At 40.1% G+C, this 20,867-nt stretch overlaps 1 protein-coding gene across 11 annotated transcripts in view; it reads left to right on the top strand.

The window, feature by feature from the left end:
• Window positions 1-20,867, top strand: part of SYNE2 (spectrin repeat containing nuclear envelope protein 2) — a 276,441-nt gene that overhangs the window by 27,501 nt on the left and 228,073 nt on the right. For all 11 annotated transcript variants that reach the window (XM_058162907.1, XM_058162909.1, XM_058162908.1 and 8 more), the window contains exons 3-10: window positions 8,702-8,763; window positions 10,234-10,329; window positions 11,387-11,464; window positions 12,090-12,182; window positions 13,583-13,764; window positions 16,267-16,463; window positions 18,034-18,134; window positions 19,094-19,195. In XM_058162907.1, coding sequence (XP_058018890.1) covers window positions 8,702-8,763; window positions 10,234-10,329; window positions 11,387-11,464; window positions 12,090-12,182; window positions 13,583-13,764; window positions 16,267-16,463; window positions 18,034-18,134; window positions 19,094-19,195 — 911 coding nt within the window. The remainder of the gene's footprint in view (window positions 1-8,701; window positions 8,764-10,233; window positions 10,330-11,386; window positions 11,465-12,089; window positions 12,183-13,582; window positions 13,765-16,266; window positions 16,464-18,033; window positions 18,135-19,093; window positions 19,196-20,867) is intronic.

Genomic DNA, 20,867 nt, shown 5'->3' with positions numbered 1-20,867 from the left:
TACCAACCTAGAAGATAGCATGGAAAATTGATATCATCATTATAGCTAGGCTGGACTTCCAAGTTGTGCTAAGCTGTAGTGTGGTTTGTTTGGTTTTCACTTAGCATGTCATGAGAGCTCAAACATGGTAGTTTGTAAATAATGGGGGGGGGGGGTTTGGTTTATTATGATCAGCCAATCCACTCAATTGCGGCTTTTAAAAAAATATGCTCACCCAGAGTCAAGTGACTTATAACCTAGCAGGATGATTGATCCATGTCTATGTGTTAATGTGCTTTCTACATGCTGATATACATCTCCAATCTAGTACCCTATCTAAGAAGTCTCATGAAAGAACAAAAGAACCTTGAACTGTGCAAAGCATTTAAAAGGACTCCCAAAGGTGCTTTTTCAAGAGGCAACTGGACTTTCTGGTTTTTCTTTGAAGACGTTTTGCTTTACATCCAAGAAGCTTCTTCAGCTCTGACTGGATAGTGGGGAATAGTAGCATCCAGTCAGAACTGAAGAAGCTTTTTGGATGAGAAGCAAAACGTCTTCAAAGAAAAACCAGAAAATCCAAATCCCTCTTGAAAAAGTATCTTTGGAACAACCATGACCGGGATCAGGGATCTCCAACCTTGGCAACTTTAAGACTTGTGGACTTCAACTCCCAGAATTCCTCAGCCAGCAAAGCTGGCTGAGGAATTCTGGGAGTTGCAGTCCACAAATCTTAAAGTTGCCAAGGTTGGAGACCCCTGACCTGGATGACTGAGAATCACCATAGACATTTAAAAAGAGCTTTGGGCAAAGTATTGTGTTAACATATTAATGCCATACTTAAGTATGGTGTTAACAAAGCAGTCCTCATCGAAGTGTTAAAGCAGCCACATCTCCTGGAAGATGTGACTGCTGCAAATGCATTCTCCAGTCACGTGTGCATGTGTATGCGCAGATATTTTAGCTGGCATCACAAGTGAAGTAAAGCAGTTGTGCATGAAGTCACAGCCAAAGATATGTGGCTATGTATGGACACACATGTGGAGATAACAACTTTCCTAGGTAGCGCACAAAACCATGGCTCCTTCCAGTCTGTGGAATTCCCACCCACCCCTGAACCAGTCTCTGGTGCCCAGAAGGATAGGGGCCACTGCTCTAAAATCCAGAAAACGCAACAAAAAGGGAGGTGTCAACTAAAAAGACAGCCATAATAGTAGCCAAGGTGGCTGCTCAAGTTTAAATGGGATAGCCTTCTATCTCTTGCTCTGATGTTGATTCTTCAGCAGGTCAAAAAATATCTGTGTTTCAGTGTAAAGAAAAGCAGTCTGATTATTATTTCCTTGGTTTTTAAAGATGCAAAAACTCTGGCATGCTGAATAGTGCTTGTCATTTGAAGATGGCCTCTGTGCCCTGCAACAGGGGTCTCCAACCTTGTCAACTTTAAGACTTGTGGACTTCAACACCCAGAATTCCTAAGCCAGCTTTTCTGGCTGAGGGATTCGGGGATTTGAAGTCCACAAGTCTTAAAATTGACAAGATTGGAGACCCCTGCCCTACAACATATACTGCATTAATCTTGTCTGCCTGCCTATTTGTCTATCACATTTTTAAACCACCCATCTCCCATGCAGAGTTCCTCTCAGCAGTGAAATTGTTTTAGCACAGATAGTGAGAGTTCACCCCCTCCCCATCTCTAACCTGACCTGAGCCATTAAAGGAATCCAGCAAGATCTCCTAAGTTTGCCTCCTACACTGTCATCCTTGAAATTTGTTTGCTTTATTCTTCAGTTACACGAAAGTTTGCCCTTCTGTGAGAAAGTAGTTCAACCAATTAATCCTTCTACTGTAAGGTAATAAGCTGTTAGGCTTCTCTGTCACCATCCTGATCACTTCATTAACTTCCTCCATATTGCTTTCCTTTGAGAAAAATACCTCTTTGTTGCAGCCATTGTCATTAAAGTATCCACAGCATTCCCTTAAAATGAAAACCTTGCACTTGCTTTTTAGTTAGCCTTGAAAAGGTAGCCTTTATTTTTCCTTTTTCTTTTTGCCTGGATCACATCAGAAATTGTTAGTAGTCCTCTGATATACTCAACTGTAACCAATTACTGGAGGTATATATGCCACCATGTTTAACTTTTACTGTTTCTTCTATTTAATACACTGAAAACAGTTTCCAAAGTGCCAATCAGGTGTTATGCAAGTAATTGCCTCAGCAGAAGTTAGGTGCCTATCTCTCTGCAGTCCAACAAAAGCAATCATGGAGGGTATTGCATATTCTCAGCAGCCTAAAGTGCCTGTAGTAGCATGGCAGATCTCAAATATATGCGTTGTTAACTGCTTGTTTGAGGAAGCATCATCACTCATGTCAGTGCAAACTGGAACAATTAAAGACAACTTGAATCTAGCTCATCACTGTGTATGGGTAAGACAAAGCCAATATCAAGAGCCCATGGAATTGAAAAAGACTCTGTGGGACTTTGTTAAGCCATTGGGGCAATTCTGCCATGGTTAGAGTGATGTAGGGTGTCATTAAGCTCCGAAAGTTATGCTCGCAGGGGCTCAGGCTTGCTCTTCTTGGCTGCTATCATCTTCACACCATAAAGAACACAAAACACAGTTTGCAACTTTAGTCACATGATGGCTAGGTCATATATGAACCACGGTGTGCAGTGGTTAAAGTGCAGTATTGCAAGCTACTTCTGTTGACTGCCAGCTGCCTGCAATTTGGCAGTTCAAATCTCACCAGGCTCAAGGTTAACTCAACCTTCCATCTTTCTGAGGTGGGTAAAATGAGGACCCAGATTGTTGGGGGCAATATGCTGACTCTGTAAACCGTTTAGAAAGGGCTGTAAAGCACTGTGAAGCGCTATTTACTAAATTTCTCAGAGTATAAGACGCACTTCCCCGCCCCAAAGTGGGTGAAAATTTCAATCCATCTTATAGACTGAATATGGGCCTGTTTTTGGCCTCCTGAACCCTATGCGTGTTGCATTTTCGGCCTCCCCGGCCCCCAGAAGCACTCTACAGTTGGCAAAAATGGGCCCATTTTTGGGCTCCTGAACCCTCTGCGCATCGCGTTTTTATTCTCCCTGGCCCCCAGAAGCACTCTGCAGGCCAAAAACAGGCCTGGTGAAAACAGGCCCGATTTTGGCAAAAATGGAAGATGTGGAGCACTGCAGAATGCTTCTGGGGACCGAGGAGGGTGAAAACATGACACAAAGAGGCAAAAACCTATTTTTTTCTTGGTTTTTCTCTTGAAAATCTAGGTGCGTCTTATAGTCAGAAAAATATGGTAAGTCTAAGTGCTATTGCTATATTATGTTTAACTATTTGCTTTGGTAGTAATTTGTTGAATGTGATATAGTGGATGGGTTTATCTATTGCAAGTCATAAACGATTGATTTCCATCAGGGTGAAATCCAGCAGGTTCTGACAGGTTCTGGAGAACTGGTAGCAGATATTTTTAGTAGTTTGGAGAACCGGCAAACACCACCTCTGGCTGGCCCCAGTGTGGGGTCAGAATGGGGATTTTGCAGTATCCTTCTCCTGGAGTGGGGTGGGAATGGATTTTGTAGTATCTTTCCCCTGCCATGCCCACTAAACCTTACCCACCAAGCCATACCACGCCCACCAAGCCACACCCACAGAACTGGTAGTAAATAAATTTGGATTTCACCACTGATTCCCATACTACTAAGAACTGGATTCCCATAATATGCAAACCATGTACTCTGTAGCCTAGCTATAATGGAATATATGGGCCATCTTGGGGAACAAGGAGAAACAATGCTGCTTAGGAAACAATCAGACAAGAGAGTGAGAAGCCCCCAGTGGCTTAAAAGTCAGAGAAAGAAATTTAGGAAGAAGCCATCTTAATAACCCAGCAGTTGAAAGTGACAAAAGGAAAATTGCAACTTCAGACTTGCAAGAGTAATGTAGCCTTACAATAAAATAGAATTAGTTCATCTAGTCCTGTTTCCTTGGAAGGACAGATACAGTATTAGCATAAGGGATACACAATGTTTGTAGTTTAATTGCCTAATGCTCTTTGCAATGGTTTTGAAAATATTAGCTTTCCTGCTGAAAATGTCTATGCTAATGATTTAATCCTTATTTTGAATGAGAAACAAGATAATCCTTTGTGACTCTTTGCATAACAAATACTGGTGAAATGTAAATTTCATATCAAATGATCTAAGTGCCAAAGCCCACTGCAACTACATTGCAAAAAAGGCTTTAAGAGTTGTAAACTTAATCTTTGCATAGCTTCTTCTCCAAAAACACTACACTACTAACCAGAGCATATAAAACATTCGCTAGACCAATTCTTGAATACAGCTTGCCTGTCAGGAACCCATACCTTATTTCGGACATTAATACAATTGAGCGTGTCCAGAAATATTTTACAAGAGGAGTTCTCCACTCCTCTGTTCACAACAAAATACCTTATACCACCAGATTTGAAATCCTAGGTTTAAAAAATTTAAAACGCCTTCGACATGACCTGAGTTTAACTCATAGAATCATCTGTTATTCCTTCCTGTTGATCACTACTTCAGCTTCAGTCACAACAATACACGAGCACACAATAGATTTAAGCTTAATGTGAACCGCTCCAATCTTGATTGCAGAAAATATGACTTCAGTAACAGAGTTGTTAATGCCTGGAATGCACTATCAGACTGTGTGGTCTCTTTCCAAAATTCCCAAAGCTTTAACCAAAAACTCTCTACTACTGACCTCACCCCATTCCTAAGAGGTCTGTAAGGGAAGTGCATAAGCGCACAAATGTGCCTACCGTTCCTGTCCTAATGTTCCCTTTGATTGTATCCAATTTTATATAATCATTACATTATTATGATCATATATATGCTTATATATCGTATAGTTATTTCATGCTTATGCTTATATATACAGTTGTGACAAAAATAAATAAAAAATAAAAAAAATAAATAAATGGAAACTTAATGCTGCTTTGAGTCATCCTAGAGATGTTGAAAAATATCTAGCTAGCAAAACATTTTAAAAGGGTATTCAAAGTTTTTTAAAAAACACTTTTCTTATTCATGAAGTACAGTATGAGTATTTCTCATTGTAAACAGGGATTTTAATATAAGTGGATGATATAAAGGTAGCACTTTTTCTAAGAAAAGTGTATTTTTGAAAGTAGAAAGTAGAACTGTCTATGGATATTCTCAGTCATCCAAGTCATGTTTGTCTCAAAGGTGCCTTTTCAAAAGATAACTGGACTTTGTTTTTTCCCTTGAGGAAGAAGACATTTTGTTTCTCATCCAAGAAGCTTCATTAGTTGTGACTGGCGGGTGCTGGTGAGGATTGAAGGATCATATTTTTTAGCAGTCATCTGGTTGTTAGCACTGAGTTTGCACAGTCAGAACTGATGAAGCTTCTTGGATGAGAAGTGAAAGGTCTTCTTCCTCAAGGAAACAACATAGTCCAGCTGAAAAAGCACCTTTGAGACAAAGTAGAAGCAATTTGCTCTCTAATTCACCACAACATCAGTATCTGGGAGAGCATTTCTTAGATTATCGGGAAAGGAAATTGCACTTTTGCAGACTTTTTTTTAAAATGAGGAAAATTGATAAAAATCCATATATGGGAACAATATGCATAGGTGTTTTGCACAGGGAACAACAGACAAATGATACAAATGATGGGTCAAACATCAGGAATCAAGTACATAAGGGCATCTTTCATGTGGAGCATCAAAATGCTCAAGTCATTTTGCCCTCATCATGGTTTACTGTGGATGCCACGGGCAGAAGGAACAGCAAAATTCTTCTTGGGGTAGCTTTCTATAGTTTGCCAAAAAGGGTCTAATGTTAATGTAGCTATCACAAATTCAATTTTGATCAAGAAAAGAAGCTCAGTACAGCTTTAGAATAGAATAGAATAGAATAGATATCTTCGGGACCGCCTTCTGTTACCACATGCCTCCCACCGGCCGGTACGCTCCCATAGAGAGGGTCTTCTCAGGGTGCCGTCAGCCAAACAGTGTAGGCTGGCGACCCCCAGGGGGAGAGCCTTCTCTGTGGGCGCACCTACCCTCTGGAACGAGCTTCCCCCAGGACTTCGACAACTTCCTGACCTCCGGACCTTTCGCCGCGAGCTGAAGATGTATCTATTCTTTCGAGCAGGACTGGCTTAAATAGGGTTTTAAATATGGATTTTATTGGGGTTTATTTTTTATATTTTGTATGGTATTTTAAATTTAGGCTATTTTGAATAAGTTTTTTAAAATGTGTTTTATTGTAATATATTGTATTATTTTATTTGCCTGTTCACCGCCCTGAGTCCTTCGGGAGAAGGGCGGTATACAAATTAAATAATAATAATAATAATAATTATTATTATTATTATTATTATTATTATTATTATTATTATTATTATTAATAGAATAGAATAGAATAGAATAGAATAGAATAGAATAGAATAGAATAGAATAGAATAGAATTTTTATTGGGCAAGTGTGATTGGATACACAAGGAATTTATCTTGGTACATATGCTCTCAGTGTACATAAAAGAAAAGATACCTTCATCAAGGTACAACACTTACAACACTTAATGATAGTCATAGGGTACAAATTTAACACTTAATGATACAACACTTAATGATAGTCATAGGGTACAAATAAGCAATCAGGAAACAATATCAGTATAAATCGTAAGGATACAAGCAACAAAGTTACAGTCGTAAGTGGGAGGAGATGGGTGATGGGAATGATGAGAAGATTAATAATAGTGCAGATTTAGTAAATAGTTTGACAGTGTTGAGGGAATTATTTGTTTAGCAGAGTGATAGTGTTTGGGAAGAAACTGTTCTTGTGTCTAGTTGTTTTGGTGTGCAGTGCTCTAGAGCGTCATTTTGTGGGTAGGAGTTGAAACAGTTTATGTCTAGGATATGAGGGATCTTTAAATATTTTCACAGCCCTCTTTTTGATTCATGCAGTATACAGGTCCTCAATGGAAGGCAGGTTGGTAGCAATTGTTTTTTCTGCAGCTTGCTGCCACATCAGAGTTATTTGATTATGTTTGCATGTGAAGAGAAAAAGAAGGTGCCCCTTCTGTAACTTGCCTTTCTCTTAAGGAATTCAAACTGCAGCTGGGCTTTCTGTGCCCCATCAGCTGAAAATGACGTCTCTGCAAGGGAATGGTATCATCCAAATTCAGTGTCTCCAGCCAGCAAAAACAATATTGAAAAAATTGTCTGTGAATGATAGCAACAGGTTGCCTAGTCGGTCTGCACTTCTGGATATCTCTAGTTTTCCAGTCGGGTTCTATGGATGCTAAATTCCAGGTTCTTTTTCTTCTATTTTAGCATCAATTCACAGCATACACCTGCAGTTCAACAGGTGTTTTGTTTTCTCTGCTGTCTTTGGAGGTCCAGAGCACATGTGCTTGATTAAGTTGCAGCCTCACTGAGCGCCAATTCAAGGCACTAATAAAGAGTATAACTCAATGTGATGCAAGGCTAAGATTGCTGTTTAAAAACATTGTACATGGGGAGAGCACCGTTAAGCCAAATATAAAGGAATCTCTCCCTTTCATTTCCCCCCCCACTGAACACATGCCCCTGCAAAGAATCCTGTGTATGAATTTGAGTATTTTTAGCTTGGTGAAGTAATAGGCAGAGGCAATAGTCACTATTTCCATGCATTTGAAATATTGTCACATATGTTATATGATACATTTGGTTTTTGCTCTGGAGAATAGGGCTGAAATCCTATGGCCACTTATCAACAAGAAAAACGTACTGGTTTTCATAGAATCTGTATTTGCTATTATATTCCTAGATATGTCTTTTGTGGGTGGGAGGGTGATTTCAAGTCAATTTTTTATTCTTAGAGATTGCCTGGACAAGATTTTAGAAGTGGTTTGCCATTGCCTTTTTCTTAGACCTAAGAGAGAGCAACTGGCCCAAGTCATCCAGCTGTCTTTATGCCTAAGGCAGGACTAGAACTCATGGTCCCTAATCTGGTGCATTAACCACAACACCAAACTGGTTCCCTTTTTAAATAAATACTATGCTATGACCAGATGATATGTATGCATGCTGTGCTTGCTTGTCAGAGGCTTGAATGAAGAGATGTTATTTGAAGGCCCTTCTTTTTCTTGATGTTTTTGGTTTTTAAACTAAACCGCTTAGAGAGGGCTGGAAAACACTGTGAAGCAGTACATAAGTCTAAGTGCTATTGCTATTGCTAAATGTGGATATTTAAATGAGACCTTTAAATAGACTTTCCAAAACCTGGAGCCCAAATCCTTGGACAACATCAAACTGGAGAAGGCTAAAATAGCGTACAGCTTTTAAAAAATGGATTGAAGTTGATGTCAATTAATGTATATATTTTGTGTTCTCTGACAATTAGATTTTATAGATTGTTTCAAAATACATATACAACCATGGGGCATATATTTGTACCACTGCAAACAATGCATTCTCAAGAATTGTAATTATTGTCTAACTTTAAAGTCTGCACCTCTCATAGTATTTTTCATAGAGTTGCATAGATTCAACTCCTGTGGGTGCTCTGATTTCCCCCCAGTAAATTCCACAAATGATAATCTGGCTATCTAAAAGTGTTTTATATATCTTGTTTTCATTCATAAACAAAATAAGTATTAAGAGTAGTAAATATATTTATAACCTCAAGTTTAATTTACAAGTAATTTTAATTTTTTCTTTTTATTTTACAAAATAGCTGAGCAAGAGGATACTCAAAAAAGAACTTTCACAAGCTGGGTGAACTCACAGCTAGAAAAGGTACTGATACTGATAGATACTGGTGATATAGAATATCTTTTCTAAAATATATGTAAAATATATGTAAAGTATAATAATGTTTCAGTCCCTTTATCTTATTAAATATTTGAATCTCAGTAGAAAAATTAAATAGAAACAGAAGTGTTTACAGTGAGTATCAAAACTCGGTGAAATGTCTGAATTACTTGTAGGGCATACATCTAGGGCATAGAACTTTTTTTCCCATACGTGCAAAAAAATAAATAGTCACAGCTGATAATTAAACCAACATTGTGGATTTATTGGCTCAGTTGATCAACTTTTACCACTTAAACAGAACTAGATTGAAATATGACTCAGCATGTTATAGGGTAGCTGCAGAGGTGGGCTGTACTTACTTTAACAAAGGGTTCGCTGGTTGTGAGCATGTGTACGTGTCCTGGCTTTGCTCGCACATGCCCCTTTGGGAGAGAAACGGAACTTCAGGCATGCTCCTAATCAATTCAGGCAGCTCCTGTGAGTACAGCAGGGGCGATGCGGATCACAGCTGGGCCAGCCAACAAGCCAGAAAGTTAGTATAAATGGAAAGCATAGCACAAGGGCAGGTGGGCGGGCCCAGCCAGCGATCAGAGCTAAAGGTTCGCCCAAACTCTTGTGACCCTGCAGCAGCCCAACACTGGGTAGCTCCTTAGTGGCATCTCAGCTCAACAGATCCGAGAATGGGCAACCTGTTTTGGCCCATTTGGAACAGTGAAAGTTTTGCTTGCACTTTCACTAAATTGCTGATGTGGTAGATAGTCACAAAATGTCCAGTGACCAGGCTGGTGAATATTGCTCCCAAACATTCTTTGTGGTCTCCCAGCAGGATCCGTATTTCAGCAGGTTACAATTGCTTTATCTTTTGAAGGGTAGGAAAAGGACAAGCCCCCACCAGGTTTATTTTCTAAGAATTGCCTATTTACAAATCAATTTAGAAATCTATAAATACAGAGATGATGCTAGAGACTGGTGCTTTGTTTTACAAATTGGCAGATTCTTTACTATCATTAAAGGGGCATGCATAAGAGCACCAACATGCCTACCGTCCCTGTCCTAATGTTCCCTTTAATTGTATTCGTTTTATGTATTCAATTCATGCTTATACTTATATATATTATTTAATATGTATTCAACTAAATAAATAAATAAATAAATTATAAGTACTACTAATTAAAAAGTACTTTTTAAAAAGTACTAAAATCTCATGCAATAGGAAGCCTAGCAAGAAAGTGTTGCTTAACCTATAATTGAAAGTATGACAATAGCTAGCGGGTTTTTATGATGACCCAGAGACTAACAAACTGAGAACTGGTTGCTAAAATATTCGTACAAGAGCCCCTTTGGTCCAGGAGAAAAATGAAAATATGCGTTCAATTATGCATATCATCTTGTTGTAATGTATACTAAAACCACTATAGTATATATAACCAAATTTACATAATTATTCTGCAGCATCCATCACCTTCTCTTATCTCGGACTTGTATTCAGACATTGGGAAGGGACATGTGCTTTTGGATCTGCTGGAGGTCCTTTCCGGACAACAACTGGTAAGAGTATTATGAATAGCTCAACCACAAGAATTCATAGAAATGCTTTGTACGTGTTTCTCAGAGTCAGTTAACCAAATAGCCCAGGTTTCTCAGCTGAGGAAAACATAGATGCATTTACTAAATCTTTTGTTTACTCTTTATTTACTTTATTTATATCCAGTCTCTTTTATTTTTTTATAAAAAACTGAAGGCAGTGAATATATCCAACACACATTCCTCCTATTTCTCCCACAACAATAACCCTGCTGAGGTGAGTTGGGCTGAGACACAGTTACCATTGACTGTCCCTCAGTCACCTAAGGCAGGGGTCTCCAACCTTGGCAACTTTAAGCCTGGCGGACTTCAACTCCCAGAATTCCCCAGCCAGCAGAGCTTCCCCAGGCTTAAAGTTGCCAAGGTTGGAGACCCCTGACCTAAGGTACCCAATTTCATAGGACTTGAACTCAAAGTCTCCTCCTTTCTAGCTTCATGTCTTTAATCACTAGACCAAACTGGCTCCTGCAAAGATATGCCTCTACTTAACTAGTTGAAATATCTGAATCACAAAAGCAAACTAGGTAAAATGGATAAAATACACCATCTATTAAAGACAGTTTTTCTGTTTGGAAGATTTTGTGTTAGTATTATTTTTCAAAATCAAAGTATTTTGTGCCAAAGGGGTTTAAGGTGATAACTATCTCAGAGCACGTGTTTGTTTTTCTTCATGTTTCAATTTTCCTCTTTTCGCTAAAACTCCTTGAAAAGGGTAAGCTCCTTGGGGCAGTTAATTTTGCTTTCACTCTTTGTAAAACATGACACATACATAGATATTCCTGCAATATTTACAAGAACAGTAGTAGCAGCATATAAGAGGACAGAACCAAAGTAGAAAATAACTTCAGATTACAGTCATCTTCAAATATAACCAATTATTACTACATCCTTGAATTGCCCTCTTTTTATTGTCACTTTGCCTTGTAAGATTGCAGTCAAGAATATATATTTACAAATAGTGAAACATTGTCACAGCTGAGATTGATCAAACTCTTCTTTTTTGTTTCTTTATGTTTTATAGCCACGTGAAAAGGGATCGAATACTTTCCAGTGCAGAAGCAACATTGAAAACGCCTTAACCTTCCTGAAGAATAGATCAGTTAGTATTCCAGCTTTGAAAGGACCTCGAGTTTATTTAGTTGCTAAAGCATTAAATGAATTATTAAATGAATTATTCAGTGTTTATTTCCAGCAATTTTAGTACAAAATTAGTTACAGATCTCAGCTATATAAGAACATTTTCCTACATGAGAAGGACATCCAGATTGATTGTTAGGTCTCTGTGATATTTGCATGTACTTTTATTGTATCTGCTTTTTGCAATAAGCACACATGGTAGTCCTTTTTTGGTGCCTGAATCACAATTGAGCAAGTTAGTTGTTACTTTTTCAAAGAAGAGAAGCAGATATTTGTGCCCATCAAGAGTTGGATTTGGAACTACGTTCTCATCTTAAAGCAAACTTATTTTCTTTCTATAGCATTGCAGTTTATTCCACCTGTAGCATTGGACCAAGATTGTTATTGTAAAAATCATACACTAAACATTGCAGATTTGTAACACAAGCCATTCTTTCCTATGGGTGTCCTCCAAATGTCCTGAGATTATAACTCCAAGGATTTTTCCTCTTTCAGTTGACTGGGAACTTTGGGAAATAATCTCAGCACATCTGGAGGCTCCTAGTATCTTCCTGTTCACCCAAACAATAAATCCTCCTTTTTTCCAGCTCAAACTTATAAACATCCATGTTGCTGATATCATAGAAGGAAAACCATCTATCGTGCTTGGTCTCATATGGATCATTATATTGCATTTTCATGTAAGTATTAATCAACATAAAGAGAAAGGTTTTTCAATTTTTTCAAAGTTTCAAAGGGCCTCTGGTGGCTCAGCAGACTAAGTCTGTCTGTTATTAACACAGCTGCTTGCAATTACTGCAAGTTCAAGTTCCACCAGGCCCAAGGTCGACTCAGCCTTCCATCCTTAATAAGATAGGTAAAATGAGGACCCAGATTGTTTGGGGCAATAAAAGTTGACTTTGTATATAATATACAAATGGATGAAGACTATTGCTTAACACAGTGTAAGCTGCCCTGAGTCTTCGGAGAAGGGTGGGATATAAATTCAAAAAAAAAAAAGTTCCAATTAGCGGTTTTCCCACAATTTCAATACATTACTGACTTTGTCAGTTCTGCTTCTTCCACCATGGCTAAACCAAGAAACTATTTCAAACATATGACTTGTAATGTAAAATTATTATAGCATTTGCCATTGTATTATCTCTCCTTAAATTATGGTCTTTTGGCTACAGTCAGTAATATTGGGAAGTTATTTATCCTATTTTAGCATGGCTAGTACAAATTGAAGTTCGAATATTATGTTATTTATACTTGCTGTTACTTGTTGAATGTTTTCCTCCATATAGTTGATAAGGAAAATATTAGTTACATATTTTTTTCAGCTCAGATACATAGTGTTGAAATAGAATAGTTCAGTGGTGAAATCTGAACCGGTTTACTACCGGTTCACTGGCTGTGCATGAGTGCTGTGTGCGCACCATGCACCAAATGCGAAGTGCACACATGCGTGCAGTGCATGCCAAAGGAGACATGGGGTAAGTATAACAGAGCATGGGGGGGGTATCAGCTGTGGCACGTGATCTTTTCTTTTTTTTACTTTTAAAAGCATTTTTTTACAACCTATTTGGTGGGAAAAAATGATTTTAAAAGTTAAAAAAAAGGCTAAGACGATCATGTAGTTCAGCTGTGATTGTCAGAGCCTTTTTTTACCTTTTAAAAGCATTTTCTAAAAGAAGCGGGCAAATGGGCGATTGGGTGGGCATGGGTGGGGCCCCAGGGTTTTTGCTACCGGTTCTCCGAACCACCTGCCTCCATTGCTACCGGATCAAGTGATCCGGTCCGAACCGGGAGCATTTCACCCTTGGAATAGTTCCTAGCAGGATACTAATCTCAATGTATTGGGTCACTATATTTATTTAATGTGATAAAAAAGCCAAATCCTGCATGAAAAATGTGTCTTGTCAAAATCATGGCTAACTAGATTTTTTTTGGGTAGTCTTTTTTTCTGCATGGTTTTTCTGGCTGTTATATGAGGAGCAGATCATATCAAAACCAGCCATTTGAATTAACTCTTTCTTTTAGGTACAGTCAGACATTTTCAAATGCATTTTTTCTCTTTCTTTCTGATGCCCATGGATAGATTGAAGAATTAGCCAAGGCTCTTCCTTGTGGATATAGCCATTCATCTCTGGACAGTCCAAGCCCTGTGGATTTATCACCAGCAGCAAGCCCAACAGCTAGAACTAATGTAAAAGCAAAGGAACGATGGAAGATATCAGCGAAGAAGGCTGTCCTACTGTGGGCTAAGGAACAGTGTGACAAGTACGTTAGGATAGAAAATCAGTCTGATCCTTATAAATCTGTTCTGTCCCATGATAGGATTGTGGCAGGCCTGGATCCTGAAGGCACCAAGGTAATGTGGCTTCCAGGCCTGCCACAATCCTGCCGTGGGAAGTTGGGACGGGAGATTGCATGAGTGAAGTAGAATTAGCCATAACAAAATTTTGCAGAGAAGTTCAAGGCCATGGTATCCGACAGCTGTGCTGATAAGAAAGTGGAGGTTGTCTTCTGTACATGAAGGAACTGATTGGAGAACACATGTGGGAGAAGTGGGCAAGGTCTTGAACTTTCTTTTGGGTGAGGAAAATCCGGAATTTCTCAGATTGGGATTTTTCCAGATATGCCAATATGACATCTCTAATAAAAGTTAGCTTTGAGGAATTGCAAGCCTCGGAGTTTGATTTTGTTAGGGGTGTTACTTGGAACCCTGACATCATTTATTTGCTTATTTTAAACTTTGAGCTGTAGGGTAATTGCAGACAAATGCAGATCTGAGAAGCAGCTACATTTATATCAGCATATTAGTCTTAAGTATGGACCAGACCAGTTTGTGTCAGAATTCACAAAAATTATATTCTTCAAAGACCTCTAAATGCATAACATAGTATTTAAAAGATGTACCTCAACAAGCACATTGAGAATTATTTTCCAGCTGCTCTTTCTTCATGGAAAGTTCACAGTATGAAATATAACAGTACCTGAAGGTATTTAATGCTTAATAAAGCCATATTGTCAGACTCAAAATTCTAAATCTAAATTCAAAATGTGGAGGAAAAGAGAGATAGATGGAAACAAGGAATAGCAACAGAGGAAGAGGAAGAGGGATTTCTTTGTGTTGCGTATTATAAACGGATGTTGGACTGACATTAGAAAGCTGCAATACAGCAGGCTCTAGTTCAGAATGTGCAAGGAATAAATATAGTTTACTACAGGTGACTTTAAATAAAGATTATGTTAGGCTTTCCTGATTCCTTCCAGATGTTTTGGGCAACAACAACTCCAATAACCTCTGCGAATTACAACCACTTGGAATTTATGGGAGTCAGAACCTGAAACATCTGCTATACATTAGTTGAGGACGACCGGACTGAATAAATTCATTATGAGTGCATAATATAAACAGATTGATAGTATGCAGCTTGACTTTATAATGAATGCAGGATGAGTTGAGGGAGGTAATTGGAGGTTGCTGTTGTAGCATTATAAACAAATCTTTTTGGAGAGGTAGGTGGCTGTCCTTCCAAACTCTTGCATAGTAATCAAACTGGTAATAACTGTTGGGACTCTGCCCAGGAGATCAAAATAGTTGGGGAAGTTATGCTGAAACAAATGGCAAGCTGATTTCCTACTTTCCTCTGTGCACATCTGAAGCTTCTCCAGTAAATTCAGCAAATGATGTCTGAATTTGATCAATGAGCCATTTCGTCTCTCTGCACCCAGGAAACACCTATTAGGTTGCACCTAAATCAGGAGTGCTATTCAGCAGGTTCTGACAGGTTCTGGAGAACTGATAGCGGAAATTTTGAGTAGTTCGGAGAACTGGCAAATATCACCTCTGACTGGCCCCAGAGTGGGGAGGGAATGGAGATTTTGCAGTATCCTTCCCCTGGAATGGGGAGGGAATGAAGATTTTGCAGTATCCTTCCCCTGCCATGCCCACCAAGCCACGCCCACAGAACCAGTAGTAAAAAAATTGAATCCCCCAGTGACGTAAATGCAACCTATTCGCTACCTGTATGGAGCTTTCTTAGTTTCAAGTCTGTATTCTGCTTGTGATGGAAGTTATGTACAAGATTGGGAGAGCTCTTATAACTAAGAATTTATGGGACTGTTGGGCTAAGTGGGCTTAGGAATTGAAGATAGTATTTGCTGAGTCTCTTTGTGGTTTTCTGTTGTGCAGGCAGAACACAAAACTGATTTCCCATTTTGCAAGTCCTTCAGTTGCTCTTCTAACTGAACAACTTTTATTTCATTTTCTTAGGGTTAATATATATAATTAGGCAAGAAATCTATTTGATACAAGTACATTCCGTCCTTGCTCATTTTCAGTTTAAGTTATTTGGTCAGCATTCATCTGGCTGAACTGCATAGAAAGAAAGTGTGTTTTGAGGAACAAATGGTGTGAAGTTTCTTTCAAAATATATTTGAATTATGTCAGTAATCAGTTTATTATGCCATGGAAAAGAACCACCCTTCCCCTAACTTTTAAGTTGTAATTTCCCAGAGAATTTCTATTGAAAGTCAGGAGAAGCTATACAGCACCTCCCACATTTTCTATTTTCTTTTCTTTAGAAAAATCTATCCCAAACATTTGTTAACAGAGCTTCTTTACTTTGGTCTTTAAGCTAAGGGTAGAAGGACTATAGCTAGTGTTAAAATCAGGATGAGGAGGCAGGCTGGTATACAAATGTTTATTTTCTTGTCCAGCATAATATTTCTCCCCTCTCTTTAATTGTGTGTGTTTTTAAATGCTTTTGATCATAGGCATGGGTCTATCAGCGTTGCAGATTTCAAATCCAGTTGGAGAAATGGATTGGCTTTCTTAGCCATCATCCATGCATTAAGGCCAGGCTTGGTTGATGTGGAAAAAGCAAAAGAGAGATCAAACAAGGAGAATCTGAGAGAGGCGTTTCAAATAGCAGAGAAGGAACTCAGTATACCCCGACTGCTTGAACCTGAAGGTGACTCATAGATTTTACATGCACTTTAGCTTCAATCTGCTTGGTGTTGAGTTTTGAGTATCGTGAATTCCAGCAGTGCTTACTGTATTGTGCTGCTTTTGGTCTTGCCTTGTTTTCCCTTGCCTTAATATTATTAATATTAGTTTATTAATGATATTGGATTGGAACAGATAAAATGATATGACTATTAAGGAAAATCAACGTTGTGCATATTAAAAGTGGCAGTGAGAGAGATATAATCAAGCATGTACTTTTCAATTTTATTTAATATCTCTATCAAGCATACATTTCTGTAATCCTTTTGATTGTTTTTAGATATATGAAGTTATTTTGCATCAAACCACAGATCCATTTGCACCAGGATGATCTAATTCTGGAGTTCTAGTATAAGATATTTAAGAGGGCATGTTCTTCACTGGGTTCTTCTGGATTGGATTTAGAGCTAGGTCGAACACTGTGAAAGAGATGTGGTGGCTCAGTGGCTAAGATGCTAAGACAGCACTGGCTCTTTGGTTTTGAAATGGAGATGAGCACATATGTGCAAGGGGTACTTTTATCTTTATCTAATACTGTGAACAGATTGTTTACAAGCTTTCTTGATGAATAATTTATCCACCCCACCCCACCCTCAAGAACTTTATTCAGGCTGATAGCTGCGTTTCCAAAAGTAGCAAGCTGGGCCACACCTAAAATGTTCAGAAGCTTTTTGGAGATTCTGAACTACTTTGACATTGAGAAAAGGAGCTGACATATATCGGGTGGCAGAGATTTCATTCAAAGATGGGAAAGGATATGGCATTTCATTCTTGCTAGGGCTCCAGAAGTATTTGTCCCATGATTTCCTTCTCTATCTGCTATGTAAAAGGATGGACTGATATCATAATTTCCCACTAGGAAATATCAGGCTGAATCCCTATAATCTCTCAAATAATTTGAAGGTGCTGTCTTACATATGAGTTACCAATATTGTTTCCAAAGGAAATAAGGCAGCAGGCAGGAGATAGAAGCATTGGGGAATTAAATTGGAAGACTCTCTATCACAGGGGTCTCCAACCTTGTCAACTCTAAGACTTGTGGACTTCAACTCCCAGAATTCCTTTGCTGGCTGAGGAATTCTGGGAGTTGAAGTCCACAAATCTTAAAGTTGACAAGGTTGGAGACCCCTGCTCTATCACACTGAGTCTGTCTCCTGCCTCTGCACAAATTTGAGGAGGTAAAATAAAATTTTGCCCATCATACAGTAGTCAATAACCAATTGAACCACTGTGAGAATAATCAGTTAATTGCTGTATTGTCACATAGCAATACTTTTTGTTGAACAAGCTATATTGGTTTCATTTATACACAATGTTAAACTAGAATGAATGGTTCATAAATCATGCTAAGTTGAAATCCGAAAAAAATAATTTATGTGTGATCCAGACAATTTTGAAGCCCACCACAATACAGTTATGGGCAATGCAAATCTAATCAGTAATATACATAATGGCTTGGTTTTCTAGACAGCAGTGCATTGTATTATTAGAAGTTTGTACTTTGGAATATATTCAAAACTCTTGGCATTCCACAGATGTTGATGTCACCAGTCCAGATGAAAAATCCATCATGACTTATGTGGCTCAGTTTCTCCAGTATTTTAAAAGTTTACCTGTGGCTGAAGATAGAATGCAGGTACAGTATGTGATAGCTAAATGTTAGTTAGTTAGTTAGTTAGTTAGTTAGTTAGTTAGTTAGTTAGTTAGATAGATAGATAGACAGACAGATTTATTTATTCATTTATTTATTTATTTTCACCCTGTTCCCCCCCCCTCCAATTTTATCTATGACTGTTCTTTGTAGAAAATCCATGCTGTGATAAATTTTATTTTTCAGAATTTGATTAGACCTGCAGCTAGTTTAGGTGGAACATTCACTGATAATTAATGTCTCTTAAGATTATGATCTTGTTACGTATATAATGCTAAATCATTTTTTTAAAATCATCGTTTATTAAAACAAGTAATATGTGCTAATGTGCTAATGGTTTTGTTCATACATTACACTAAATTAATACAAATAGTTCATAGGATGGTTTAGGAACCTAGGTGGTTAGGAGCAGTGGTTAGAATGCAGCATTGCAGGCAAACTCTGCCCACAGTCTGGAGTTCAATCCTTAGGAGGCTTGAGGTCCATTCAGTCTTCCATCCTTCTGAGGTCAGTAAAATGAGGGCCCAGATTGTTGGGGGCAATATGCTGACTTTGTAAACCAGCCAGAGAGTGCTGTGATATATGAGTCTAAGTGCTATTGCTATAGCTCTAGTGCAATATGGGAATACAGCGAGATTGATATATTCTAGACACTGTATCATATGCTATACAGTGGTTTATTTTAACCATATTTATTGGTTGAAGCATAGAGTCCTCAGTCACAGATTATGCTTTAAACACTCAATGTTTGGGGTCAAACGACTTACTGAGCCAAAACTAAACAAGTCATACGAATTAGAAGCAAATATATTTCACAGATGTTTGCAAAACAGTCTATAAAGGGCAAAGTCTCTGGGAAGAAGAGTAACAAAACACTATTTTCTGTAACAATGCAAACAGGAATATCTGTACAAGTAGATACATTTTTTTGTTCTGTTTTCCAGGGAAAAATCAAAGAGACCTTGAGCTGGCTCAGTGCTCAGGAATGCAAGTTAACAAAGTTGCTGACTGAGCTAGAGAATGCATCCTTCTACAGGAAGTTTGAAGTAAGTAACTTTGTAAACGTATCCTTTGGAGGATACATTTTATTACAAGAAATATGTAATAATAATGAAGCCCTTTTTTGGTATCTTTTTATGAAATGAAGATTTTGGATTGTGCTTTCTGTGCTGTTTTAAGTCATAATTGTATTTTATGATAGCAAACTGTGATTCGGGCAACATAAAGAATTCATCAACCTTAAAAGGGCTGGCTTTGCATGATGTTACTCCTTCTCATATGAAGCACAAAATTATTATTTAAAATGTTAATTTTAAAATTATTATTTAAAATGTTAATGACCTTTAGAGTATTATCTATACTTACCGTATATACTCGAGTATAAGCCGAGTTTTTCGGCACGTTTTTTGTGCTGAAAAACGCCCCCTCGGCTTATACTCGAGTCTACCCTTGCAGAGCCGACCCAGGGAGAGGGTTTTTGCCTCGAACAGCTGGGCCGGCAGGACGAGCCCAAATGCTGCCGGCATGCTTTGCCAGCTCGGCCGGCTCGTTTTGGGCGGCTGGCCTCGGCGTTTTCTTCCGCCGCTTTTGATGGCGGCGGCGGTGGTCGGCGGAGGGGCGGGGCGGAGGGGCGTTCGACATTTCGCCCCTCTCACTCGTCCTCCTCTTGCCCAGCGGTGGGGGCGGAGGCGTTGTCACTCGCCCTCCTCTCCGAAAGCCGAAATTGAGTGCGGCGGCAGTGGGGGTGGGTGGGTGGGTGGGAGCCGCCGTGAAGTGCCGGCTGGGGAGCCCGAGCCAATCCCGGCTCCCCAGCCGGCACTTCACGGCGGCCTCCCCTGCCGCCGCACTCAATTTCGCCGGAGAGGAGGGCGAGGGTGACAACGCCTCCGCCTCAGTGACAAACAACAGAGTTCTTCGCTTATGGCGTTGTCACCCTCGCCCTCCTCTCGAAAGCGAATTGAGTGCGGCGGCAGTGGGGGTGGGGAGGCCGTGGCTGGGGGAGCCCGGGATTGGCTCCTGGGCTCCCCCAGCCGGCACTTCACGGCGGCCTCCCCTGCCGCCGCACTCAATTTCGGCTGAGAGGAGGGCGAGGGTGACAACGCCTCCGCCCCCACCGCGGGCAAGAGGAGGAGTGAGAGGCGAAATGTCGAACGCCCTCCGCCTCCGCCGACCACCGCCGCCGCCGCCATCAAAAAGCGGCGGAAGAAAACGCCGGAGGCCAGCCGCCGCCCCAAAACGAGCCGGCCGAGCTGGCAAAGCATGCCGGCACTTCAATCCCGGGCTCCCCCAGCCGGCACTTCACGGCGGGCTCCCCTGCCGCCGCACTCAATTTCGGCTGAGAGGAGGGCGAGGGTGACAACGCCTCCGCCCCCACCGCGGGCAAGAGGAGGACGAGTGAGAGGCGAAAATGTCAACGCCCCTCCGCCTCCGCCGACCACCGCCGCCGCCATCAAAAAGCGGCGGAAGAAAACGCCGGAGGCCAGCCGCCGCCCCAAAACGAGCCGGCCGAGCTGGCAAAGCATGCCGGCACTTCAATCCCGGGCTCCCCCAGCCGGCACTTCACGGCGGCCTCCCCCCCCCTGCCGCTTCGCACTCAATTTCGGCTTTTCGGAGAGGAGGGCGAGGGTGACAAACGCCCCCTCCGCCCCCACCGCGGGCAAGAGGAGGACGAGTGAGAGGGGGCGAAAATGTCGAACGCCCCCTCCGCCCCCTCCGCCG

Source organism: Ahaetulla prasina, chromosome 1, assembly GCF_028640845.1.
Source record: "Ahaetulla prasina isolate Xishuangbanna chromosome 1, ASM2864084v1, whole genome shotgun sequence".
Classification (NCBI taxonomy): domain Eukaryota; kingdom Metazoa; phylum Chordata; class Lepidosauria; order Squamata; family Colubridae; genus Ahaetulla; species Ahaetulla prasina.
This window is presented reverse-complemented; position numbering and strand designations above follow the sequence as displayed.